The following is a 23033-nucleotide window of genomic DNA, read 5'->3' on the forward strand; positions in this document are numbered from 1 at the left end:
CTCTAGCTTGAAAGCAAGTGAAACGAGGGTAGTCCATCCGTGTGTTATGCTGAATCCCTCAACTGTAATTCTAGATGAGCATCAATAGAGAGCTGTAGCTATATACATGGTGGGTACAAGAATGAAACACTAGTTGGGCAATGTGCATAGAGGCACAGCATGCTGCCTTTGAGCCGATCTTGAACATGTTCATACTTAATTTTTAGTATGTTATAAAATGGCTAATTATAAGCAACTTTTCAACTGGCCTTCATTTTTTCTTTTTATAGTTTTTGAATTATTTGCTTTCTTCGTCTGACTCTTTCCAGCTTTCAAAAGGGGTCTCCCATCTAAAAAAACAAAATGCTCTGTAAGGCAACCCATTTATTGTTATTGCTACTTTTTATTACTATTAATCTTTCTATTCAGACCCTCTCCTATTCATATCCCAGTCTCTTATTCGAATCAATGCATGGTAGCTAGGGTAATTTGGAACCTAGCAACCAGATTGCTGAAACTGGAGAGCTGCTGAAGAAAAACCTAAATAACTCAAAAACCACAAATAAAAAATGAAAAAAACAAAGGAAAACCAATTGCAAATCATTATTAATTTGAAGAAAAAACTGGAATGGGAGAGGGCCTGAATAGAAATATGACTAATAAAAAGTAGCAATAACAATACATTTGTAACGTTACAGAGCATTTCAAAAACACTGGATAAAAAAATAACTTGCATGTTTTTGTACTATTACATTCCTCCTTTCCATGGAGGCAACCATTGAGCCTATGAGTAAAGCAGCCAATTGCAAGATTTGTATGACTATTGTCTCCCCAAATGACAAAGTTTAAGCTCCCCATCTCCTGGATAATATTTTATCGGTCGCTACTAAGGGGTCAGACCCTTTAAACCTGCCCTTGCCACTTATTTTTTTGTTTGTGACTTGCTGAATAGGGCTCTTTATAAACCCCCACCCTCACATGCTCTGAAGTCAAACCAAATAAACAAGTGCTCCAATTCATAGCCCTCGGTCAACAAGTGTCTGTCGCTGTACCATGTGGGTCTCACAGCTGAAGTACTGCATTATGCTTACGGCTGCTATATACAGCATGAAGCCACAGAGGTGAATGATGGGGACCCTGTTTCTTAAGATCTTGCTTTAACCTTTAATTATATAATGAAGGATGATGGGATATGTAGTCCAGCCTAATTTGAGGGGATGTCGGCAATGTAAAGAAGTATTATTATTATTATTATTATTAACATAGAACGCCAACATATTGCATAGCGCTGTAAAGTAAATGTGTTTATACAACTAAATCACATGAATTGCATACATAGAACAAATGGAGTTAAATACATCACTACCAATACTGGTAGAATAGGTGAGGAAGGCTCTGTGCAAAAGAGCTTACAATCTGAACGGAATAAGACACAAGGTGACGGAGGACATGATTACAGAGGGGCAACGTTTGCAAATGTGAAATCCCTGTGTATAATCCCTGCTTTATCTTTCAGGCGCAAACCATGAACTACGTGGGGCAGTTAGCCGGCCAAGTATTTGTCACTGTGAAAGAGCTGTACCGAGGACTCAACCCTGCCACTCTGTCTGGATGTATAGATGTGATTGTCATACGCCAACCCAATGGCAACCTGCAGTGTTCCCCCTTCCATGTACGCTTTGGGAAAATGGGTGTCCTGCGCTCTAGGGAGAAAGTGGTAAGAAATGGGATTACAGAGGGGTGCTTAGTATATAACACAGTGGCACTCACTTTCTATTAGCGGGAGCAAAAACAAATGCGCATGCTCCAAACCTCTGTACATAGTGATTGTGCCATGCACCAGTTGCAACTGTCAGTGTGACTTGGGTACAAGGTGCAGCTCAAAGCATTCAAGGTGTAGGCTGGATTTTAAAGGAGAAGGAAAGCTACCAAAGCAGTTTATTGTCAATAGATATGCCACAATAGTGTAAGTTATAACACTATATTTATTCTGAAGAATGCTTTACCATACCTGAGTAAACACCTTTAGAAGCTCTCTGTTTGCTTAGGATAGCAGCAGCTGCCATATTAGCTTGGTGTGACATCACTTCCTGCCCGAGTGTCTCCCTGCTCACTCATAGCTCTGGGCTCAGATTACAGCAGGGAGGGGAGGGAGGGGTGAAAGGGAGGGAGAGAGGAGCAAACTGAGCATGCTCAAGCCCTAGCCCTGGAGGTTTATGCTGAAAACAGGAAGTCTGATACAGAAGCCCATGAGTACACAATAGAAGGAAAGAAATGCAGTGTTTCTTTTGACAGAGGACTCACAGCAGCATTACTTTGAGGGTTTACTGGTGTATTTATATAAACCTTTCTGATAAAGCTTACTTAATTTTAGCCTTTCCTTTTCCTGTAAACATGCCACATGGTAAATACATCAATCCCTCTGCACATCGCACTTGGCATAAACAGTGCATCAGTATGGTGAATGAAAGTGTAGATACCCATAATGACTGGTGCTGAAGTTGAAAAATGGGTGCATATTTGCATCTGTATTGTAGCATAGCCTGTTTAGTGGAACTGGCTTTGGCAGGTGCTTTTTGGAGAAGACCATAGCAGACTGTGATAATTGTATTGACCCCAATATTGAAGCATTGTGTTCTTTTTTTTTTTAATTTTTTTTTTTGCAGGTGGATATTGAAATTAATGGGGAACCTGTGGATTTGCACATGAAACTGGGAGACAATGGGGAAGCGTTTTTTGTAACAGAACAAGAGGAAAATGAGGTAATCTTTATATAACTTTGGCAATAATAATTAGCAAGGCCCTTGGTTAATTTGCCTATTAAAGGGATACTGTCATGGGAAAATTTGTTTTTTTTCCCAAAATGTATCAGTGCTGCATCAGCAGAATTCTGCACTGAAATCCATTTCTCAAAAGAGCAAACAGATTTTTTTATATTCAATTTTAAAATCTGACATGGGGCTAGACATATTGTCAATTTCCCAGCTGCCCCAAGTCATGTGACTTGTGCTCTGATAAACTGCAATCACTCTTTACTGTAAACACTATGACGGTGAATTTATAGTTTACTGGGCACAGCCAACGACCTCCAAACATTTGAAACAAAACATTTGAAACAAGATTTTTGATGTACTGTTTTGAAGCCACAACTGCATGACAATAACTACTCGGTTCTGATCTATTTGTGTAGTGTCTGGCATTGCCCAGAGCGCGGTTGATGGCCAAGAAAGGATTAGAACAGAGATATTGCTTTTCTCAGCTGACAGATAATGTGTAGAGGACAAAGAGCAGGGCTGGTAGTAAAAGCCTGGGATGGTCTTGTGATGGAACTGTGTTCAGTGAATTTATCGCAGGGCACATTCACCAGCAGAGCCATTGGACAGCTGCCATTGGGCAGCATTTGTACACATCCCATTGCCTTACAATGTGCTTAATTGTCCATCACTTCTGTATTAGATGTATCTGTCCTTTTTTAGTCCACAACGTCTAGACCAGGAGTGGCTATACTTTACTAATGCGAGGTCTACTTTTAGTGATGTTGTCCCATTATGATTTCTATCCATAATATCACTGTTAGCATTCTGTTCCATGGAAAATGTTACTTAAATTCCTTACTAATGAGAATATTTCTATATTTAACAAACAACAATTTCTTATGTAACCTTTTCATAATAAATATCTGAATGAAAAGCATGAAATATGAGGGTTACATAGTTAAATTGGGTTGAAAAAAGACAAAGTCCATCAAGTTCAACCCCTCCAAATGAAAACCCAGCATCCATACACACACCCATCCCTACTTTTAATTAAATTCTATAATAATAAGGTATATACCCATACCTATACTAACTATAGAGTTTAGTATCACAATAGCCTTTGATATTATGTCTGTCCAAGAAATCATCCAAGCCATTCTTATAGTCATTAACTGAATCAGCATCACAACATCACCCGGCAGTGCATTCCACAACCTCACTGTCCTGACTGTGAAGAACCCCCTACGTTGCTTCAAATGAAAGTTCTTTTCTTCTAGTCTAAAGGGGTGGCCTCTGGTACGGTGATCCACTTTATGGGTTAAAAGGTCCCCTGCCATTTGTCTATAATGTCCTCTAATGTACTTGTAAAGTGTAATCATGTCCCCTCGCAAGCGCCTTTTTTCCAGAGAAAACAACCCCAACCTTGACAGTCTACCCTCATAATTTAAGTCTTCCGTCCCTCTAACCAATTTAGTTGCACTTAGTCTCTGCACTCTCTCCAGCTCATTTATATCCCTCTTAAGGACTGGAGTCCAAAACTGCACTGCATACTCCAGATGAGGCCTTATCAGGGACCTATAAAGAGGCATAATTATGTTTTCATCCCTTGAGTTAATGCCCTTTTTTATGCAAGACAGAACTTTATTTGCTTTAGTGGCCACAGAATGACACTGCCCAGAATTAGACAATGTGTTATCTACAAAGACCCCTAGATCCTTCTCATTTAAGGAAACTCCCAACACACTGCCATTTAGTGTATAACTTGCATTTATATTATTTTTGCCAAAGTGCATAACCTACTGATCACCAACTAAAGGTCTACTGGTAGATCCCATCAACCTTTTGGGCATGCCTGGTCTAGACTCTGCCACTATTTATTTACCTAGACTACTCGGCGTTATCATTATATAACAACCCAGTCTCACCCATGTGTAACATACCTGCAGTTAGGGCTATGTTCAATTGCAAAACTTGCTCATAAAAAATTGTCATTGCCTCCACAAAGAAGGTTATAAACAAAACTGTTCCCATTCAGCACTTTGTCATGTAGTCCTCTTGCAAGAATTCTTGCTATGCCTTAAAAGTGAGACCGACCTTGTAGTGTGAAACACTGTTATAGACTGTGATCTTCATGCAGGAAGACTGGATTAAATACCTTATTGAAGCCATGTAGAGGCAGTGCAATATAGTTCTTAGGTCATGGATGGCCAAAAGGTAGATTGTGATTTGCCAGTAGATCATCAACTGGTGACCAGAAGATCAAAGCAGCCAAGTATGGGCCACAAACACTTTACTTAGGTTATTGATTTGATAACTTTGCTAAAAGTGTACCCCACATCAGTTTGGGTTCCCTCGTTGCTCATCCCGACTCCTATCTGTTCCATTTGTCATTCTTTATCTTCAGGTAAACTCTCTCCCCACTCTCTTAGTTGGCTATGTTTGAACGTAGAGGCAGAGTTTGCTGATGAGTATTAGGGGCAGGTCCACTGGGAAGCACCAAGAGATGGCTCAGAAGGATATCTATAGTGACCTGAACATGGTTATGAAATCTAGAGGCAGGGAGGGAAAAGGTGCATAAATCATCAAGTGGACATAATCTCTCTCCCTACTAATTGCCCAATGAATTGAATCGTAGCATAAACGTAGAGAAAAGTTGAGGATGGGATGACCAATCTCAAGACAAAGCCTTGACCTAATCACCTTTTAATTGCTACCCCAATTTTAGATAACTTTATATCAATGTTGCCGGATCTACAGTCCTCCTGATGGATTCTCTGAGTAGTAGCTCAACATCTAGGGGACCAGAGAAGGTTGACAATTTCTTCCTTAACCAGTTTGCTTTTGTTTGCTAGGGGGACATCCCATCTCACCTGGCCACCTCACCCATCTTGCTCGAAGGAGCTGCACTGATGAAGTCTCAGCTGAGGAGGAACTCTATAGACTGGCAAAGGTCTATGGACTCTTCGGGCCCCTCTCAGCCCTCTAGCAATATGCACATGGCCGCTTCAGGAGCAGAGAACCCTTCCAACTTGTCAATGAAGAAGAGAAGGAAAAGGAGGAGAAAGTCAAAGGTGGATAATATGAAGAGAGAGGACAACTGTGATACCAGTGAAGATGAAGATATGTTTACCATAGACATGAGCTCTGATGAGGAATGTGAGCCGCTGGAAACCTCCAAGTGCGTATATAGATAAAATTCTTATGTACAACATTTTCAAATTAGTCGCAATCAGTGATCCTTTCCTGCTGAAACAGGAGTAAGCTGGAAACTTCTCTTGTATGATAGAGATTACAGTTGGCCAACGAAACATTCTGGGCATGGGGCCCTGCAAATAATGTGTTCCAGCTGTATGAACCCTTTTCAAAATTAAAGAAACTCCTTGTTATTGCCCGCCACGTTAGTGGCCCTCAAGCTGTTGACAAATACAGCCCATAGAATGGCAGCAACTGGAGGGTCAGGAATGGAGCATTTCTGTGCTAAAGCCTTTGTAGTATCGGCAGGATCTGCAGAACATTTTAAACCCTATTAGCCTGTCACTTGTTGCAACCATGTCATTTTACTCCATAAAGAAAACTTGCAGCCCACTCACGAATAAACCCAAGGCTGCTTTAGTTCAAGAGTACCTACAAATTGTGCTCATGTTGACCCATATATTCCCCTCCCTGAAATTCAATATATTACTTATCTGTCTGGTGAATCCGGTCATCTTCCTCTTCCTTTCTTTGTTCCTCTTTTCAGTTCAAAACGAACATCCCTATACAAAACTTGCATAGTATCAGAATGCCATCTAGTGGTGAGACCTGGTAGTGCAGGTAGTAAAGGAAAAGCAACAAATACTCAAGTAGTTTCAGCCGGCGCGCATAGGTTTTGTTAAACTATTTTCAATTTCTGGATTGTACAAAAAAAAAGGAAGATTAGGAATGTTAAAAGAAAAAAAGATTTATATATATCCAGTAAAATATGTTATTATGATTAACCTTCCACAAGTGTCTAGTATCAGAATGTATTTCTTTTATCTCAAAAATCCCTTTAACTAGCCTGAATGTCATGAGAGAGAGAGAGAGAGAGAGAGAGAGAGAGGAAAAACCCCCCAAAAAAACTATGAAGATTTTCATTCATCCAGGTCATGGTATATCTAGTATAGTATATTTGAGTCATAATTTCTGTATTTGATAGGGGGGCTAGACCTAACTATATAGGGCATGCTCTATCATCGCATTACTCTTTATTTAACAACCCCCCTGTTCTAAGGACAAGCTATGCCTCTGTTGTATATTAGATGCATTCTACATGGCTACCTGCCAATAGTGCAGTCTGCATTATTGCCTCTAAATGAATTACAGGTATGGGATTCGTTATCTGGAATTATGGGAAGGCCGTCTCCCATAGACTCCATTTTATCCAAATAATCCAAACTTTTAAAAACAATTTCCTTTTTCTCTGTAATAATTAAACAATACCTTGTACTTGATCAAACTAAGCTATAATTAATCGTTGGAAGAAAAACCGGCTGTAAGATTTACATAATTTTCTAGCAGTCTTTTAAGGTATGAAGATGCAAATTATGGATAAAAGGTCCCATACCTCTACTTACTAATCCAGCTAAATGTGTATTAAATATGTGTTCAGTAATGTGGGCAACCAGTGATAGACATTGTTGTGTTTATAGGTCCATGTCTCCAAGCAGCTACAGTGATATGAACCAAGCTCAGGGCAACCCATTTGGTAAAGCAGAAGCACATCCCCACTCGGATGGCGAGTGGTCACATTTGCAAAGGTAAGTGGCAAACATTGGCCCACAAGCACTGAGTTCGGTGTTTATGGAGCACAATGTAATTACTGTAGTTGGACTTAATCCAGTAGGAAACAGGCTAAACAGCGATTGTGCAATTTGCTGGCTGACGGCTTTTAGGGGAGAATGAGTTGAAATGAAGGGCTGCAGGCTACTTGTAGGGGAGTGACGCTACAATAGGCTCTGAGGTAGGGATGCACTGAATCCAGGATTCGGTTCGGGATTCGGCCAGTCTGAGGTCATAAAACATGCTGTACAGAGGAAAAATAGTCTGTAAAATAGCCATTGCTATTTATGGTCGCAAGTGCATTGAGCAAAATTGCCATTTTTTTTTTTTTTACCTACAATGCAGGATGTTTTTTCTTCAGGATTTTAGTGTCATTGCAATCCACAAGGGTAGATTTACCAAAAGCAATTGAGCTTGGAGTGTTAAAATGAACATGTGAATGGCACCTTCCATGGGGGGATATAAGCAGAGTATCAAGTAGTAGAACCCACATGGGCACACAGTAGAGAGGTGGGAGCAGAGGCAGCTTACTAAAATGCTGGGTGGGTCGACCCATATTGAAAAGAACACTTCTTTGACTCTACAGTCATTTGATAGAGGACTCTGGGACTGCAGTTTACTATAACTTTTATAAGGTGCAGATGCAAAGTCTCGGTGAGTAATTCAGTCCAGAATGAAGTTCAGCTGAGCCGTCGTCCTGGGTTCTCATCTGTTGCAGATTTGAGTTCAAGGGGATTTGGGATTTTCTGTGGGCATATAGTGCCATCCAGTGTTGGATATGTGAAGAGCAGCTGTACACTTCTGAGGCTAGAAATTGCATATCCTACGTTTTTGTGTAATGTGTGTCATCACCTTTCTGTATAAGGAAAATCAAATGAACTGTAACTCTGCCATTTGTCATTAGCCAGTGCCACCCTTGTTTTACCTTAGAATTGGCATGACACTGGAACAAAACACTTAAACCAATCTCAATTTGCTCCAGTTGTCTGACTAGAAAGATAAAACACCATTTCCTACTTCATTTTAATTGTGCATCATTCATTCCTATTGGGTCACTCAAAAATTTCAAAAGGCCAGATGCAAAGATCAAACTCAAGGTCCTCCAGCTATTGCTGCTCTTGTGCCCTATCATTCTCCCCTGCTGCAGACAATTGTGCCACCTCAAGAAGTTAAAACCTTGGTCTTTAGTCTTTATTATTCCCAGACCAGAGAGCAATATATTATTTCCCATGGGCAGGCATTCTCTGTCCGGTCATGTGTGAATGTCTCTACTTTTGTCACTAATTCTATTCATCCTTGTTCTGTACAAGTCTCCATATTCCTCTCTGTTTAATCTAGTCTCCAGGTTATATGTAAGGAGCTGTATCTGTGCCTTATTGGACAACAGAGAAACTAGGGAAGTGAGTGGTGGGAAAAGCAACTTCCCAATAAGCATCAGTTAATGTAATGGTTTCCCATTTATTCTGTCTGTCATTGTCTGTTCTCTGCAGGGCTGCTTCTGCATGGACTTGTGCTCATGATGTTTCTGTTTGCTCAGTCCTCCAGGTTCCCGGCCTGCAACCCCTAAAAGTGATTCTGAGTTGGTGAGCAAACCTCTGGCGAGAGGGTTATCCACTAGTGAGCTTCCAATGCACTGGGCATGGGGGGAGCTTCCGCAAGCAACAAAGGTAAGGGGACCATTGTGTTTAATGGACTAGGGGGCATGTTTACGAACATTGGAGATAAATATCTCCCAGGATGTTGCCCATGGCAACCAATCAGCAATTACATTCTAACAGTCACTTACAAGTTAAGCTGGCCATACACGGGACGATAAAAGCTGCCGACCGACCAAGTCGGCAGCTTATTGGCCCTTTTGTGGGGCCCTCCCGGGGTTCCCCAGTCGATATCTGGCCGGGCAGGGGTAAAAAGTCCAGTGATCCAACCACCCGTATGATCCGATCGTTGGGCCCTAGGGCCCATGATCGGACCAGCCCGATATCGCCCACCTTGAAGGTTGGCAAATCGGGGAGAGATCCGCTCGTTTGGCAAAAAAAAATCTGATTTGGTTGCTATGGGCAACATCTCCAATGTTCGTAAACATACCCCTAGTTATGGTTTTCTTTGGGCAATATGTCTCTTTATGTGGTTTTTCAATGTAAAGAAGTGGGTTACACTATAGCATGTGTCTCTCCATCTACTCACCAAAACTATACATTCTCCACATATTCAGTACCCAGGCCTCAGCCATTTAAACATCACCTCTGATATTACAGATATTCTATAGAGTGCCAAACATGGCTGTCGGATAAATCCTTCCATTCCCTGCACCAATAAGACTGGCAGGTCAGCCTTTAGAATCCATGCATTACGGGAATGTAATTCTGTCTATAGGAATGGCATTGATCAGTCATGTGAGAATTTCCCTTCTGTGATCATCAACTGGCAGAAATACTGCAGAGCTACAGATGGAGCACAGTTATCATTAAGACAAATGATGCTAACAGGCACTACTGTCTATAAAAACACGTATGCAAAGAATTTAACTATGTGGGGTTTATAACTGCCACACTCCTTTACATGAATCCACTATTACTGGTGCTCCAACCAAACCTGCCTCAGCTACATGTCTTCTTCTGTTCTGCTGAACGTTTCTGAAATCTGTTCTTCAATCTTTTCCAGTCGCCTCTGCACAAAACCAAGGAATCCAGCTCTGTGAGCATAAACATGACAGAAAGCACACATTTTAGGATCATCCCATGCGCCACGAACGTGGGGGCAGGTTCATCCCCTGAACTTAGAGAGAGCCAGACCATTTCTTTGGTTCTAGATGATGCCAGACATAATCATCCTCCGCCACTTATTAGTGAGCCTGATATTGAAACTCTAGGAGCTGCTGCACCTCCTCTTCCCTTTGAAGAAGAACCAAGTCCCAGATCCCCTGGTTTGATTCCAACAGCTGGCAAGACCGATTCTCCTTCTAAAAAAAAAGGCAAGTTAGTTGTGTGGCATGTCCAGCTCAGAGTATGTTAATAGGTTGCTTATATTGTGTAACTCGGGCAATGGGGTTCATTTACCAAGGGATAAAGTGCAAAGCCACATGTTTTTTTGCCCATATCATATCTTGCCTCCCTGGAGACAGTACTTTAGTATAGGCCAATGTGCTTTCTTACATATTAAGAGCTCCTGCTTCCCCACTCAGTCTCTGGACTGCCTGAAACAGATGAATGAGAATGGGGAGTTTTGGCCAGGATCCCTCAGCCTCCTCAAGTTGGCCTGGTTTGCTCCTAATTGTAGTCTATGTTTTATCTGCTCATACATAAATAAACCAATGGCATGATGTGAATTCTCCTTTGAGATAGGTATGGCTATTTTACGTTCATTCAGTATGTGATATGATTGAAGAACAATGTCCAACCATATTCAATTATCCTGTCCATACATGCCCTTTTTATATTTATAGGCAATAGGTATGCACCTAATTCACTTTTGGATCTGAGATTCTGTGCATTCCTAGTAGGTAAACATACAGTACTATCAGCACTTTTGGGACTGGAAGTTACTTTCTGAGCTCTTCGCTTTGTGCCAGATTAAAAGCTAGGGGATAACCAGGGGATGCTCCACACAGGCTGTGCTGCATACAGAGAGAGGTGCAACTCTGTGCTCTATTCTAGAAGTGCATGGATTTCAGTAGGACACTTTACACCTTTCTTTGTTTTCCATAAATTAACTGGTTACTCTTTAAAGGGATACTGTCATGGGACAGTTTTTTTTTTCTTCAAAACACGTCAGTTAATAGTTTGGCTCCAGCAGAATTCTGCACTGAAATCCATTTCTCAAAAGATCAGATTTTGTTATATTTAATTTTGAAATCTGACATGGGGCTAGACATATTGTCAGTTTTCCAGCTGCCCCCAGTCATGTGACTTGTGCTCTGATAAACTTCAGTCACTCTTTACTGCTGTTTACTCTTCCCCCCCCAGCAGCCTAACAAAAGAACAATGGGAAGGTAACGAGATAGCAGTTCCCTAACACAAGATCTAACACAAGATAACAGCTGCCTGGTAGATCTAAGAACAGCACTAAATTGTAAAATCCAGGTCCCACTGTGACACATTGTTACATTGAGTAGGAGAAACAACAGCCTGTCAGAAAGCGGTTCCATAGTGCAGCACTGGCTCTTTCTGAAAGCACATGACCAGGCAAAATGACCTGAGATGGCGCCTGCACACCAATATTACAACTAAAAAACAAATACACTTGTTGGTTCAGGAATGAAATTTTATATGGTAGAGTGAAGTATTTGCAGTGTAAACAGTGAAATTTAGAAATAAAAACTACACCATAAAAATCATGACAGAAAACCGTGGCAGCAATGGGAAACTTACACTGTAGGCCGGCAATGACTTGAGTATTTCCCATCAGCATTATTTGTGTTTACAACACTCTAAAATGTTGGCACACTTTATAAGCAGTAATAACTGTTTAGAATGTTCCAAATCCATCAATATATAATCTACTATAGATGCTCAAGTGTTTTATTAATTATTTGTGTTTCTTGCTAATGGGAGGACCATGCAGTTGCTTTTCAGCATCCTGCTGGGACTTCTAGTCCAGTTTGAGCCCAAGATTTTGCATCCCTATTGCCTCGCTAGTTTAGCTGCTGGCTCTTCTCTTTCCTCTTGTTTGCAAGTACAAATGAGACACAAACATGTTGTGCTGTGAGCGGAAATAACATGCTCTCAGGCCAGCGAACAGCATTGCCTTCCTTAATTAGTCCATAAAAGCCCCGAAGGCTGTAGAATAAGAATATTTAATCCATCTGCTCGGTTCAATTAAATCCGTACTAGGGCTCAGAACATTTCAGTGTTGTGAATTTACTACAAAGTGCACATCAATCTTGGAACATGGAAATGCATTTGATGATCCTAATGATAACAGAATAGAAAAATTAAAATGGGAGACTGTATTTTGCATGGCAATTATTTTTGTATCACAGAAAAAAAAAGAAATATTTATATAATCGGTATAAAACTTTTAGGCCCTTATATTTTACAGTATACGCAGTCAGTCCCTGCTCAACTCTAATCACCAAAGGTGTATTACTATAACCATATTATCCCGGGCCAATTAGTGGTTGGTGGAGAATACTGGAAGATTTCATTATTACTTGGAGCTCATCTGATTAGGTTAAATCTGGTGTAAGTGTTTGAATTCTCCATAAACTCACACATTTATGTTTCTTAAATTATAGATAAGAGGAGCCGACACCTTGGGGCTGATGGAGTTTATTTGGATGATATCACGTGCATGGATCCTGAGGTTGCAGCTTTGTATTTTCCAAAAAGGTACCAAAGTTTACTTCTAATATTTCTATGGGGGAGTCTGCCTTACTGGTTAAAGGATCCTGTAATGCAACTTAACGCCCCCATGCAATGACAGATATAAGCTCCCAACAGATCAAGTCTGGGGGCCCTCCAAAAGGCTTCCTCGATTAATATCTGGCCGAAAGTCGGCCAGATGTTGATCGGTTGGTGTTAAAATCCAGTCGGATCGAGGACCTCATAAGTTAGTTGATTCAGCCCTCGATTTGATCCGTATTCTTCTCATTGCGATCTGATTGTTGGCCCCTAGGGCCCTCGATCAGCCCGATATCGCCCACCTGAAGGTGGACATATTGTTAAGAGATCCGATCATTTGGTGAAATCTCCAAAAGAGCAAATTTCCCTATGTATGGCCATCTTAAGGCACCCTTTAAGCAACACATATAGACAATAACTTTCTGATCATGTTAGATAACACCAATCCAAATGTTCAAGGTATCACACAACTTTAGGGACCTTTATACATCTCCAACTTGGTGACATGCCTGGAAACGTCTGCAAATATAGATTCTGCACCAATTGTGTGTAGGGATTGTATCTGGCATAAAGGTAGAGGCTGTACCAACTTGAATATACAGTGCAGATATGAAACTTTATGGTCCCCAGCTTGGCACCTGCATTAGATGGTGCATTAGATGCACCATACAAAATTAATAGGCAAATCCATCACAGCAGATAACTCATATGAACCCAGTTGAGCAGAGTTGTGTATGTGTGTGGTACTAACACCTCATTTTTTTTGGAATAATTATTTTTAAAGGCAAACCATGAGCTGCCAATTTTTCTCTTTTTCAATTTATCTGTGTACAAATATTGGCTTTTTATAATTTCTAGCAGCTGGTCAACTCCAGATTGTGGGTTAGACCGAGTGCTGGCAATTTTTTTCTGTGAGCAGATCTAATGCCTGACTTCTCTTTAATGTTCTTTGTTTTCAGTGGAGATACATCAGCCCTAGGCAAGAGCTCAAATGAAAATGGGACCCGCTCTGCGAATCAGTCCCCACAGTCTGTTGGAAGCTCAGGGGTTGACAGCGGAGTAGAAAGCATCTCAGATGGCATAAGGGATCTGCCTTCCATTTCAATATCACTTTGTGGGGGCCTTACTGACAACAAAGAGATAACAAAAGGTAAGACCATAGCCAGCAAATATCCCAGGGTGCATTTCCTTATGTTTTATGGACTGGAAAGTTTCAGGGACTTCTGGTCCTGTAAAGTGACTTGCTCAGTCATATGTTGCTCAGATATCTATTGGGTCAATACAGGTAATAGCCATAACTTGTATTTTCCAGCAATCAGACACAAATCCACCACCTCACTGTGTAGCTTGTGAAAAAACAAGCATAACATTTTGTATTGGTTTGCAGGTGCATCTCATTTTGGGGAAAATTCTGCTTTGTGGGGAACTAAAGCATGGTAGATGGTGTATTTGTCTGTGCTTTTGTGTATGCAAGTGTACAAATCCACCCCCACAGCCAAGCTGGCTCAAACCCCACTTTGAGATGCAACATTTATGAGCCTAGAAGAGCCAAAAAGCATAGAATCTCACCTCAACGGGCCATCAAGCTGAGCCCTTTCAGCCATTGTTCTGGGCCCCCGAGGGAGGGGGGTTGAGAATCATTATTCTTTAAAGAGACAAAATTATATTCTCCCTATCTTGCATCGCTACTCCAATTAACAAAAGCTTTTAATAGTGTTTGCAGCAGCTGCCTGACCACTCATGTTGCCTCTTTTTGGCTGTATATACTAATTCATCTATTGGCTAGAGTTGTAGATACAAACACAAACATCCTAAGGCTAACTGCATATGGGTCATTACTACCCATCTGCCTTTAGTCTAAGAATGGGAATCAAGGGTTTTTTGTGCTGGAAATAGGTATAAAAATATTATCTCCTTCCAATTCTAATTGTCCATTTCTCTTTACTTCACACCACAGTCAGTTTGTGCTTTAGCTCAGTGCTGCCAGCCATACTGGGCTACAAGGACAAACAGAATCAATTTTCACCTGTTCTTTGTACATCCCAGTTCCTACTGTGAAAGACAAAGCATGTTGACCTGTGGCGTGAACGATGGCTTGATAGTCTCCTGAGACAACAAAAGTCACCCCATGTGAGCTGCACTGTACATACATTTTTAGAAATCTTATGTTCCCCCTCTTAGGGTAGCGGCAAAGCTCGGGATTCTGGACATTTTTCAATCTGACTTTTAAAAGCTCAAGGAGAGTACTTCAAATACCTATAATTGGTCCTTCTTGACTCTTAATGGCTCTTGAGGATGTACTTGTGCATCAGGCAATTCAGATACACTGACTGCCGCATATCTGAGCAGCAATTGCCTGACCTTCGAGTGACTTGAGGGGGGGGCACATGGGTCATAACTGTTGCTTTTGAATCTGAGCTGAATGCTAAGGATCAATTGCAAACTCACTGAACAGTTATGCCGCTTGTGACCCCCCTTATGATCACAGACTAACTCAGAGTTAGAGAGCTGCAAAGCAGGAAGTAGAGTTCTGGCTATTATGTTACGTATCCAGTCACTCCAGCCTTTATACATTACATTTGTGGCTAACTAATTATATTAGAAACATTTTTTATTTTGCACCGCCTATCTATTTACCCAGTTTTTATTTTTAAACTGAACTGTTCCTTTAAACATTGAAAAAAACAGCCCATCTGTGAGTGTATACTGCATCACAAATAGGCTATAACCTCAAATCTCACCCTAAATACCCTTTAGGCTTGGCGCCCCCATTGGGCAGTTCTACGGTTTGGGAACCTATGCTGGGACTAATATACATAACATAGCCCTGTACATGTAGGATTGCTAATAACAACATTTCACGGGAGATTTCTATTAAATATACCATATAGTGTGTGTGTGTTCAGCACAGCAGGATATGTGTTTGGTTTTGTGGTTTTGTTTATTATATGAATAGATCTATTTATGTAGAAGCTGTAGAAAACAAAGCAATTCACCTCTTTATGTTTTCATTAGACAAAAACAATAAGGGGGAAATAAAAATGAAGGTATGATGGCCCTTTATATTTACCATGTGTAGGAGAATATTTCTGTAGGTAATAAATAACTGTTATTGAATTGTTGAATTGTCTTCTTGCACGTAATTCGGACGCATAATATTGTCATGAGGATTATTAGACAACATTTGAGTAGAAGTAATTTATAATCTTAACCTGGAACCAACAAACAGCTGCATATTTTCCTGAACACCATCAAATGGCAGTAAATGGGGCATGACCCTGAGACAGTGCAGCTACCGAAGCTGATTTAAAGGCTCAGGACGCCCGGGTGCTTTTATGCAACGTTTTAAATGGTATTTATGTTGTTCTAAAAATGATGGATATTTGTTAAAGGGGTGATTCACCTTCAAGTTAACTTTAAGTTTGTTATAGAATAGCCAATTCTTAACAACTTTTCAATTGGTCTTCATTATTTCTTTTTTTTATAGTTTTTGAATTAATTGCCTTCTTCTTCTGACTCTCACCGACCCTATTTAAACAACAAATGTTCTGAAAGGCTACAAATATATTGTTACTGCTAATTTTTATTACTCCTCTTTCTATTCAGGCATCCCCTATTCATATTCCAGTCTATTATGCAAATCAATGCATCGTTGCTAGGATTATTTGGTTCCTATGAACCAGACTGCTGAAATTGCAAACTTGTGAGCTGCTGAATAAAAAGCTAAATAACTCAAAAGCTACAAATAAAAAAAAAATGAAAACCAATTGCAAATTGTCTCAGAATATCTTTCTCTACATCGTACTAAACATTAATTTAAAGGCAAACAACCCCTTTAAGGATATTACAGGAGACCTCTTTAGAGGATGACGCTTGCTACTAAAATTTTTAGCATTTTGACTTTTAATGGTGGAAGATTAAAGAAAGGTACAAACTAAAACAGAAGATACACATTTATAATTAGGGTCTTAGATACTCTTTTAAATAGACCGCTTATTATGAGGCTGTTGTATATGTTTATTATGGGGACCATTTATTAAAGGGATACTGTCATGGGAAAATTTTTTTTTTCAAAATGAATCAATTAATAGTGCTGCTCCAGCAGAATTCTGCACTGGAATCCATTTCTCAAAAGAGCAAACAGATTTTTTTATATTCAATTTTGAAATCTGACATGGGGCTAGACATATTGTCAATTTTCCAGCTGCTCCAAGTCATGTGACTTGTGCTCTAATAAACTTCAATCACTCTTTACTGCTGTACTGCAAGTTGGAGTGATATCACCCCCCTCCCTTTTCTCCCCCAGCAGCCAAACAAAAGAACAATGGGAAGGCAACCAGATAGCAGCTCCCTAACACAAGAAAACTGCTGCCTGGTAGATCTAAGAACAGCACTCAATAGTAAAAACCCATGTCTCACTGAGACACATTCAGTTACACTGAGAAGGAAAAACAACAGCCTGCCAGAAAGCATTTCTCTCCTAAAGTGCAGGCACAAGACACATGACCAGGGTCAGCTGGGAAATTGACAAAATGTCTAGCCCCATGTCAGATTTTAAAATTGAATATAAAAAAATCTGTTTGCTCTTTTGAGAAATGGATTTCAGTGCAGAATTCTGCTGGAGTAGCACTATTAACTGATGCGTTTTGAAAAAAACATGTTTTCCGATGACCGGATCCCTTAAAGGTTCGAGTTGTGTTTTCCATGAAAATTCAAGTGGAAAATCTATTTTTTTGAGATTTATTAAACCCCTACCCTGGAAATAGCTTGAATCCAAAAATACACCATTGAGTCAATGGCAGAGGCCTCTTGAACCATTTTAAGATGTTAATAGCCTTCATGATTAAGTTTCTTCGGAGGGTTTTGCCTGAAAACTCAAATAATTTGCGGAAAACTCGATTAATAAGAGAATTCAGGTTTCTGAACTCGAACTTGCAGAATCGAGTTTTTTCTTAAATAATCTACCATATTGCCTCCCTTTGATATGTTTATAGAACTTATATCTAACACGATCCATTTTGACCATTACGTTTCTTGCGTTTTATTGCTACTAGAATCTTTAGAATGTAATTTACCTACAACAGAGAAACTGTGGCCAGTTCATCCATCAGGAGCCAGTTAGTGTTGGAGGAAATTGAAGAAGACACATGCAGGGCAAATTTAAGAACTCCTTTACACATAGTGGCCAGGTTGAAATATATTAGCCAAATGGATTGGTGGATTAGTATTAAAGGGATTGTTCACCTTTGAATGAACTTGATTTATTTTTTTTATAGTTTTTTAATCATTTGCCTTTTTCTTCTGACTCTTTCCAGCTTTCAAACGGGGGTCACAGACCCCATCTAAACAACAAATTATCTGTAACTCTGCAAATGTATTGTTATTGCTACTTTTAATTACTCATCTTTCTATTCAGGCCTCTCCTATAATCCATAATCCAGTCTCTTGTTCAAAACAACGTATGTTTGTTAGAGTAATTTGGACCCTAGCAACCAGATTATGGAAATTGCAAACTGGAGAGCTGCTAAATAAAAAGCGAAATAACCACAAATAATAAAAAATGAAAACCAATTGCAAATTGTCTCAGATTACGACTCTCTACATCATTCTAAAAGTTAACTCAAAGGTGAACAACCCCTTTAACAATTGGCTATGTGATTATTAAACGTAATATTTTATGTCAGGATCTGTTCTCCAGAGTGAGACTCCCTCTGGTGCCGTCAAAAAATGCCAGAAACTGTTCTGTTGGAATCTTGGTCTTCAATCGCCTTGGCTGATGTTTGTAATTGTCTTCTTCTTTCCCAGAGCGGTTTATAGAGCAATCGGTGTCCTATCAGCAGTTTGTGGACAATCCCGGCCTCATTGACGACCCCAATCTCGTTGTGAAAATTGGAAACAAGTAGGTGTTCAAGTCTTTATAAATATTTCAGAGAGTGAATATTTTATTATATTCAGGAGGCTGACTAAGATGGGCTGGAGAGGAAATATATCTCAAGAAGAATCGTTAAGATGAATGAATATTGTATTAATATGTCTATACAAGTACAATGTGTGCCCAGTTCCTATAACGTTAGAAGCACACCTATTTTGCCACTACAGATATGAAAGCTGTTATCCAGAATATCCCGAAAACCTGGGTCTTCATACCTTAATGAACAAATTGTTTAACCAGTATCTACTGTATTTGAAAACGTTTTATATGAGCTTACCGCTGTAACGGTTGGGCCGGGGTGCACACGACCCAGACTTTCATCAAGGGGAGTCAAACACCAGAAGACTTCAAAGGAGGCTGGCACATGCCTGGACCCACAAAGTAGTAAAGCCGGAGTCCGTTTGTAAAAAAGTTAAAAAAGCCTACATTTTATTTTCCATAATTAAGAAAACAGGCCTGACGCGTTTCTTGTCTACCAGGGACACTTACTTGTGGCTCCGTCTACTCATCTCCCATTGGCGATTTCTCTTTTAAATACTGTGCATGTATTGTTTAATGTCTAGCCTATGAGAAAGTGTCCCTTGTAGACACAAAATGCGTCAGGCCTGTTTTCTTGATGGAAGAAAATAAAATGTAAGATTATTTTAACTTTTTAACAACCTGACTCCGGCTTTACTACTTCATGGGTCCAGGCTTGTGCCAGCCTCCTTTGAAGTTTTCTTCATATCCAAATCTACTAGAAAATCATGTAAACCTTAAATAAGCCCAATAGGCTGGTTTTGCTTCCAATAAGGATTAATTATATCTTAGTTAGGATCAAGTGCAAGGCACTGTTTTATTATTACAGAGAATTTTTTTTGCATTATTTGGATAAAATGGAGTCTATGGGAGGTGGCCTTTCTGTAATTTGGAGCTTTCTGGATAAGGGGTTTCCGGATAACGAATCAGATACCTGTATACCCATTTTTTTATTTTCCCTTTTTATTAGTCCAAAGCCCTCCTGCTTCATTACCTCTCTATGCCAATCTAACCCACGTTAGAGAACGTTGGTGCATTGGCAGGTGAGCTAACGAACCAACACATTGATTGTTCAGCCAGCGTAGTTGTACTGAATACAGACTTAAAGGGGTTGTTCGCTTTTAAATGAACTTTTTGTATGATATACAGTAGCGAGTGATATTCTGAGACCATTTACAGTTGGGTTTTAATTTTTTATTATTTGTGGTTTTTGAGTTATTTTTATTCAGCAGCTCTCTCGTTTTCAGTTCTAGCAATCTGGTTGCTAGGGCCCTAATTACCCTAGCAACCATGCACCGATTTAATTGAGACTGGACGACTGGAGAGGGCCTGAATTTAAAGATGAGTAATAAAAAGTAGCAATAACAATATATTTGCAGCCTTACAGGTCATTTGTTTTTTAGATGGGGTCAGTGACCCCCCCCCCATTTAAAAGCTGGAAAGAGTCAGAGGAAGAAGACAAATAATTCAAAAACTATAAAAAAATAAATAAATAACTGAGGCCAATAGGAAAGTTGCTTAGAATTAGCCATTTGATAACATTCTAAAAGGTGACTTAAAGGTGAACCACCCCTACACCATGACCTAACTAGGAAGTAGTACAACCTTGTGACTTGGTCTGACTTAATTGTAGGCTTGACAAACAAGGGAAAGTTGTTCTCACCACTATTTTTTTAAACCATTAGGCGGGGGTGCAATGAGGCTGTGACCACAAAATACATATAGTCAAATACAAGAGTCCTCTGCACTCAGCCCATTATCAATATATTTAAGACAGCGACATTTTGTGCATACTGCTACTAAAAATGCCTTACCCTTTAAACAACACAGGGATTGTTTGTCCATATATTGCAATATATTTAAGCTGGCCAACTACGTCACAGTCATCCCATATCTGGCCAGTCCTACGCTCAATTTTCATCTGATTCATTAGGAATTCTATTGCTTCATTATACATTTTACAAAGGGACTAAGTTTTACCTGCAACTTACTAGCGGCTTTCAAAGTAAAACTCCCAAACTTGGCTGCCCTTTTATTAGACACCGGTGGGATCACCTGACTATAGCTGGGAAGGGTGGGAGCTACAACATGGAGCTGGTCACTGCTCCTGTATAACTAAAACAAACAAGGGAAAGTTGTTAATTGTAGGCTTGGCCAAGACTGAAAGGGCAGGGACTATCAGAGAACATGTAGGTGGGCACTCTGAATTACTCAGAGTTTTACTCTGAATTACGGAAAGTCTCGCATAGACTCCAAATAATCCAAATTTTAAAAAATGATTTATTCTTCTCTGTAGTAATAAAACAGTACCTTGTTCTTGATCCTTATTGGAAGCAAAACCAGCCTATTGGGTTTATTTAAAGGGATACTGTCATGGGGAAAAAAAATATTTTACAAAATGAATCCGTTAATAGTGCTGCTCCAGCAGAATTTGGCACTGCAATCCATTTTTCAAAACATATTTTTTTATATTTAATTTTGAAATCTGACATGGGGCTAGACATATTGTCAATTTCCCAGCTGCCCCAAGTCATGTGACTTGTGCTCTGATAAACTTCAATCACTCTTTACTGCTGTGCTGCAAGTTGGAGTGATATCACCCCCTCCCTTTTTCCCCCAGCACCCAAACAGAACAATGGTAAGGTAACCAGATAACAGCTCCCTTAAGGTGGCCATACACGGGCCGCTAAAAGCTGCCGACAGACTGAGTCGGCAGCTTATTGGCCCGTGTATGGGGGACCCTGACGGGCTTCGCCGATCGAGATCTGGCCGAAAGTCGGCCAGATCTCGATCGGATGGGATTAAAATTCCCGTCGGATCGCGGCCGCATCTGTTCGTTGATGCGGTCCCGCGATCCGACCGCCCGTTTGCGAATGCTAGGATCCGATCGTTGGGCCCTTGGGCCCACGATCGGATCAGCCCGATATTGCCCACCTCAAGGTGGGCATATCGGAGGGAGATCCGCTCGTTTGGCGACATCGCCAAACGAGCGGATCTATCCATGTATGGCCACCTTAACACAAGATAACAGCTGCCTGGTAGATCTAAGAACAGCACTCAATAGTAAAAACCCATGTCCCACTGAGACACATTCAGTTACACTGAGAAAGAAAAACAGCAGCCTGCCAGAAAGCATTTCTCTCCTAAAGTGCAGGCACAAGTAACATGACGGGATGATCATTGATTTTTGTCTTGAATAGCCCTTCATGCCAGATTCGCATATTTCATTCATGGAACAAGTTTCCAATTAACGAAGCCTTGGTTTCTTTGATTCTGCATTTTGCTCTCTGCTCACATGGCTTGATTATAATTATTGATAGGCTGTAGTTTCCATAGCTACCTTGAACAAAACAGACCCACTACAATAGCCAAGCAACGGATAAAAAGGCAACATGGGTGCACAGATTGCCTCCAGGTTTATCCTTTGTCGTTTCACTTGTCCACAGCTATAAAGGGTGTTTTTATATTAAAACTGGGACAGTGCATGCTCTGTATCTAATTTACTGGGAAATCCTGAAAATTGTGCTGGAAGGGAAGGTTTACTTTTAGGTGAATTATTATTCCTCTACACGTATTGGGTTTTCCGAAACAAACCAGATTCGCTTTTTACAGCGCAAGTCGAGTATGATTAAGCTATTTAACTTCATACACACATCATGCTGTTTACAACACAAAGGCATAATAAATTTGGGAAAACATAAAGATTAGACACGGCTTATATTAATGTAATGAGTCCCTTGACCCATACAATAAAGTTTAGTAACTAGATCTACTGTATAAGCTAACAAAAGCAACACACAACTAAAACAAACCTAAACCTCGCACGGTGGAGTTATTATGGGATCTGTTATCCAGAAAGCTCCGAATTATGGGAAGGCATATAGACTCCATTGTAATTAGTTCAAATATTTAAAAATGATTTCCTTTTTCTCTGTAATAATAAAACCGTACCATGTACTTGATCCCAACTAAGATATAATTAATCCTTATTGGGGGCAGAATAATGTGGTTAAATCAATGTTTTATTGATTTCTTAGTAGACTTAAGCCCCCTCATCCGGGAAATCCCCAAATCCAGAGCATTCTGGATAACAAGTCCTATACCTGCAGTATTTTGGTGCAGCACTTATTTCCCTGCCATTACAAAGCTACCTGATCCCGGCAGGACTTGTGGGCTGACTGTTAATTAACCTTGCAAGGAGGATTATGC

At 40.1% G+C, this 23033-nt stretch overlaps 1 protein-coding gene across 6 annotated transcripts in view; it reads left to right on the forward strand.

The window, feature by feature from the left end:
- Positions 1–23033, forward strand: part of lpin1.L (lipin 1 L homeolog) — a 96859-nt gene that overhangs the window by 45516 nt on the left and 28310 nt on the right. For all 6 annotated transcript variants that reach the window (XM_041563550.1, XM_041563551.1, XM_041563552.1 and 3 more), the window contains exons 2-10: positions 1496–1696; positions 2646–2741; positions 5588–5913; positions 7406–7513; positions 9073–9202; positions 10197–10506; positions 12769–12862; positions 13834–14024; positions 18680–18773. In XM_041563550.1, the coding sequence (XP_041419484.1) occupies positions 1496–1696; positions 2646–2741; positions 5588–5913; positions 7406–7513; positions 9073–9202; positions 10197–10506; positions 12769–12862; positions 13834–14024; positions 18680–18773 (1550 nt within the window). The remainder of the gene's footprint in view (positions 1–1495; positions 1697–2645; positions 2742–5587; positions 5914–7405; positions 7514–9072; positions 9203–10196; positions 10507–12768; positions 12863–13833; positions 14025–18679; positions 18774–23033) is intronic.

The sequence above is a fragment of the Xenopus laevis genome, chromosome 5L (assembly GCF_017654675.1).
Source record: "Xenopus laevis strain J_2021 chromosome 5L, Xenopus_laevis_v10.1, whole genome shotgun sequence".
NCBI lineage: Eukaryota > Metazoa > Chordata > Amphibia > Anura > Pipidae > Xenopus > Xenopus laevis.